The sequence below is a fragment of the Solanum pennellii genome, chromosome 4 (genome assembly GCF_001406875.1).
Source record: "Solanum pennellii chromosome 4, SPENNV200".
Classification (NCBI taxonomy): Eukaryota; Viridiplantae; Streptophyta; class Magnoliopsida; order Solanales; family Solanaceae; genus Solanum; species Solanum pennellii.
The window spans coordinates 54083355-54088816 of NC_028640.1; the positions used below are offsets into that span (position 1 = coordinate 54083355).

General features: G+C 41.3%; 1 protein-coding gene across 1 annotated transcript; it reads right to left on the reverse strand.

Moving 5' to 3' along the window:
* Positions 1-1664: 1664 nt before the first annotated feature.
* On the reverse strand, positions 1665-2560 carry LOC107016782. Its single transcript, XM_015217139.1, has 2 exons — positions 2271-2560; positions 1665-2013 (listed from the first exon to the last, which is right to left on the reverse strand). The coding sequence occupies exons 1-2, from the start codon at positions 2558-2560 to the stop codon at positions 1665-1667; spliced, it is 639 nt and encodes a 212-aa protein (XP_015072625.1).
* Between the last annotated feature and the right edge of the window lie 2902 nt (positions 2561-5462).

Sequence of the window (5462 nt, forward strand, 5' to 3'; positions counted from 1 at the left end):
CTCCTGAAAACTCTTCTCACAAGCCTTCGTCCATTCAAACTTGGTCTTCTTCTTAGTCAAAGCTGTCAATGAGGCAACAATGGAAGAAAAAACCTCCACGAACCTGCGATAATAACCAGCCAATCCCAAGAAGCTACGAATATCTGTGGAAGTAAGAGGTTTTGGCCAGTTCTTAATAGCTTCAGTCTTCGTGGGATCTACCTATACACCTTTGTCGGACACAAAATGACCCAGGAAGGTCACTGATCTAAGCCAGAATTGACACATGCTGAATTTGTCATACAACTGATGTTGTCTAAGTACCTGCAAGGTTAGTCTCATATGCTGTTCATGCTCTTCCTTGGTCTTAGAGTAGATGAGAATGTCATCAATGAATACTATGACGAAGGATTCAAGGTATTCACAGAAGACCCTGTTCATGAGATCCACAAATCCAGCAGGTGCATTCGTGATAAAAATGACATAACTAGGAACTCATAATGACCATAATGGGTACGAAAGGCTATCTTTGGGATATCTCCATCCCTAACCCTGAGCTGATGGTACCTTGAACAAAGATCAATCTTCGAGAAGAAACTAGACCCTTGGAGTTGGTCGAACAAGTCATCTATTTTGGGAAGTGGATACTTATTCTTGATAGTGACTTTGTTGAGCTGCCGATAATCGATACACATTCTAAGGGGCTCCATCTTTCTTTTTCACAAACAACACTAGAGCGCCCCAAGGGGATATGCTCGGCCGAATGAAACCTTTATCAGTGAGATCTTTTAAATGCAGCTTCAACTCTTTGAGTTCAGCTGGAGCCATTCTGTGAGGAGGAATTTGAATTGGTTTAATATCGGGTTCTAAGTCGATACAAAGTCAATCTCTCTAAGGGGAGGAACTCCAGGCAAATCATCAAGAAATACATCTTGGAACTCATTCACTACAGGCACTGAGTCTATGGAAGGAATGTCATGATCTAAATCGTTAACACTCACAAGATGACACAATGACCCTTTGTACATCATTTTACTGGCCTTAAGGTTTGAAATCATGGGATTCGGACGACTCGAGTTGTACCCCTCCCAGACTAGCTCATTTTCATTAGGGAAACGAAATCTCACAACCCTACTACGAAAATCTATGCAAGCATAACAATTATGAAGCCAGTCCATACCAAGAATAACATCAAAATCATGCATGGGTAACTCAACCATGTCTGCACACGTAGTCTTACCACATACAACTATTGGGCAATCCTTGTATACTCTATCAGTTCTTAAATTTTCTCCTAAAGGTGCACTAACCACTATAGGATCATGCAGAACTTCAGGCAATATCTCAAAAGTGAGAGATAGCAAAGGAGTTACAAAGGAAAGTTTAGACCCTGGATCAAGTAAAGCATAAACAGAAGTTGAGAATACTTGCAGCATACCTATGACCACATCAGCGGACTTCTGCTGCTCTTCCCTACCCTTAAGGGCGTAAAACCTGTTCCTCTTCAGAGGCTCCGCTGCTGCTACATCCTGTGGATTAGGCCTAGGCTGGACATTACCTCTAGCCCGACCCCTATTCTGTGGGAAGTCCTTAACCATGTACCCACTCTTACCGCAACCGAAACAGGCATTAGTGCCCTGTCTGCACTCTCCACTGTGAGCACGACCACACTTAGCACAGTTCTTTCAGGGATGCTGCATATCACCTCCATTGCCTTTCTTGGGCTCGAGTCTGCCTCCTCTAGCTGCTGTATTCCTCTGAAAGTTAGAGTTCCCTGAACTCTGTTGCCCCTTTTTTAATCTGGGATGCTCACGGATGCCAAAGTTGTTCCTGTTGCCCCCATTGCTAGGACCTGCCTGATCATAAGGCTTAAACCTCCTAGCATCACGGACACCCCTCTTCTTCCGGCTGTCATCTACCTGTGGGACATGCACCATCAACTTGGAAAGGTCCATTTTATCGTGGAGCATCGCAGACCGACACTCCTCCTCCAGATTTACGGTGATTCTTGTGAAGAACTTGCTCATCTCATCCCTGTTGTTAGATACAAGGGAAGTAGCATACTGGACAGCTTAACAAACTTCAGGGAATACTCCCTGACTGTCATGTAACCCTTCTTAAGGTTGATAAACTCCTCAATCTTGGACTCTCTCATCTCCCAGGGGAAGAATCTCTTTAGGAAGGCTGTCTTAAATAGCTCCCAAGTGATTGAAACTCCGCCTTACGCTCGGCTATCCTGCTACATCTTGCACCAAGTCTGTGCAACATCCTTAAGCTGATAGGAAGCCAACTCAGCTTTCTCTGTATCCGTGGCCCCCATGGCCACCAAAATCTTATGTACCTCGTCCACAAAATCCTGGGGATCTTCTGAAGTCTTGGACCCTGTGAAAATAGGAGGATTCATCCTCGTGAAGTCTCGTAGCCTGTCATCCATGCTACAAACTGGTGGGTTCTCCCTCTGAATATTCTGCCGGTTGACCTGGTCAGTCATGGCCTGGCCCTGCATAGTGATGGCCTGTTCCATCTGGGCCAGAGATGCCCGCACCTCAGCATCAGTCAACCTAGCAGAATTAACCGGCATAGCCACTCCTTCAGCTGGAGCCTGGGGTGGAACCTGATTGCCCCAGCAGTTGCTCCTCCTCTCCTATGACCAATTGTTCTCCTAGTATTCATTTTCTGAAAACAACAAGGATTGATGTTAGACACGCTCATAACACTAAGAAAATCAGACATTAGGAAAGGCACGATAAGATCAGAAGAAGGGAAATTTTCCTACGCATCATGCAGTCTCTAATTCAGGATAGTGGTGCACTTCAGTACCATGACTTAAAAACTACTCAATGTGGTTGATGTGAACTTATTATCCTCGAAATTTAACCTAATGCTATGATACCAAGTTTATCACAACCTAAATATAGACCGCAGACGAGACCGGCGTCGTTGACCTCTCAGAGGTCGTAGACAAGCCTGCATATGTCATTCTTACTTCATCTAGGTTAATTTTAGCAGAAAATTTGAAACTTTTTTTTGTTATCATAAATTTATACATACTACTTAACATCACAGGCGTTCACAAATCAACCATCTAATAAAGAGATAATCAAATGAAAGAATCAGATCATAATTTTATTAAACGTATTTTTGCCAAAACGTCACCAATATAAAGTCTGAACAAAAGTGGAAAGAAACACTAGTGGAACATGCTCCACTAGCTATAGCCTACATCTAAGCTAGATAATAACGATAGACATCCTTTAAAGCATGAGGGACTACCAAGTTCGGATGAAAGCTCTACGTCCGGATATCTGCAATGTCAACCTGTAAGCTCTAGCGTCCACCTTGCACCTAAAATTGTAGAATTGTATGGGATTAGTACACACTTGTACTAAGTATGGGTATATGAAAGCGCACACCAAGGACATGCATGAGTAAGAACAACTCTTTCCTAACAACATGATTATGGAAAGTCAAGCCAGTGGACTTGCCAAAATGGGATTAAGAAAGTTGGTGAGCTTTTCAAATTTGGATTAGGAAAGTCATTCCATGAGAGTAACATGCATCATCATACTTATCATATTGCACACAACACATAACATCTTACACATAGCACATATTGTTTTGCATATAGCACATAACATCTTTCATATCATTCATTCATATACCATGAGACCTTGGAATCATGGACTTGACATTAAGACTTCCCAAAATGAGGGCTCAACATATGGGACCTCAACTAGGAGCCTTCATTAGCAAACGTAGAGTCTGCTTCATTCATTCATACGTACTTCATTTCATTTCGTTCATAGGCTAGTGTGAGTACTCGCTATACCTAGGATGTAGTTTAAGACTTTCATCGGGTTCGCTATGCAACGATCAAGAATGACCTAGTGTTATTACTTAAGTCTAGATCACCTCTTGATCATCCTATCCTAACACCTTTGGTATCATTCATTTCATTATGTGCATCATTTGAGGTTGACCTCATTCAATCATTGGGAACTTTAACTTTAACCGACATAGATCATGTGAGCATCATGAAATCTAGTGTCTCCCCCACACCGAAAAGAGGTGGAATCACCGGCCAAAGTGACCTAAAACATGCTAGCGTACATGAGAATTGAACCCCGCAAGATCCCTATATTGGCAGTATAGGTTTGAAGACTAGGAGATATAAGGAGACCCATGCTCGGCATGCTGGACAACCTCATCTCATGAAGTTACATGAACCTCCGCCCTTCCTGAAAGAAGGCATCACCGCTCATAGCTAGTCTATCAGTGCTTAGTATAAAGTTCCATTGCATTCAACTCATACGTCATGGAAGCTGGCTTCTAGTATGAGGACATAATAGCTCAATAGATGATTTCTCATCTCATCATTAGTATTAAGTATATTATTCTCAATACATTCATTAGAGGGTTCATAGAGACTGGTCTCTTCATTAACTTTACACTCTCATAGGTGAGTACATTTTGGTAACATTCACTTAGGCTCATTTGAGAGTGCTCTCATCTTTTACATTAGCCTGTTATCATGTTGTCACCACATTCATTAACTTTAGTACATTTGCTCTTCATAATTACTCACCCCTTATTACGTGAATGTTCATTTCATCATATGCTAATGCACTTAACCATTTAGTGTGTTTCACACTCTTACTTAACCCTCCCAAGTTTTCATCATTTCATTGTTCATTTCATCATATGCCAACGTACTTGGAAATTTAGTGTGTTTCACACTCTTACTCTTCTAGGGTTTCATCATCTCATTACATACATCTTAGGTTCACTTACTTTTAAACGTATGCTAGACTCATGGGTCTATACATACAAGCCATGAGGCTTCATTAATAGTTCGTTTAAATGATTCATATATTCCTAAGATTATGTGGTACAAGACTTATGCATCTTCTATGTATGCCAAGATCATTGATTTCGATCTATGTAGGCAGCATTATTTGAACATTTATTCACGTACGACTTATGTATTAATATGAAATTTGGGCAACGGAACCCAATTTCAAATCCCTTGGACAACACTCGTTTTTATTTATTTTGGTTTAATCCACACAGCTTGGGGACCCAAGATCGAGCTCCAACGCCTCCATTTTATTTTTTCTGAAATTTTTCTCTTCAAATTTCGCTCATTGGGACTGAGAGGATATGAGATCGAACCCCCACAACCTCATTTTCTTTTTATTTCCTTCTCTTCGAATTCTCTCCTTTTGGCCGAGGGTGTGTGGGTTCTAACCCCCACAGTCCCACTTTAATTTTTTTTCTCCTTAATTTTCCTTTATTCTGCCTAGAAGTTGTGGGTTCGATTCCCACACGCCTCAACCTTTTATTTTTTTTCTTTTTTTTATTCCTCCTTAAATCTTATTGAGAGTTGGTGGGTTCGAACCCCACTCCTCTCATTTCTTATTTTTTTTAATTTCATTTTTTGATCAAGGCACATAGGTTCGAATCCCACATGCCACATTCTCTTT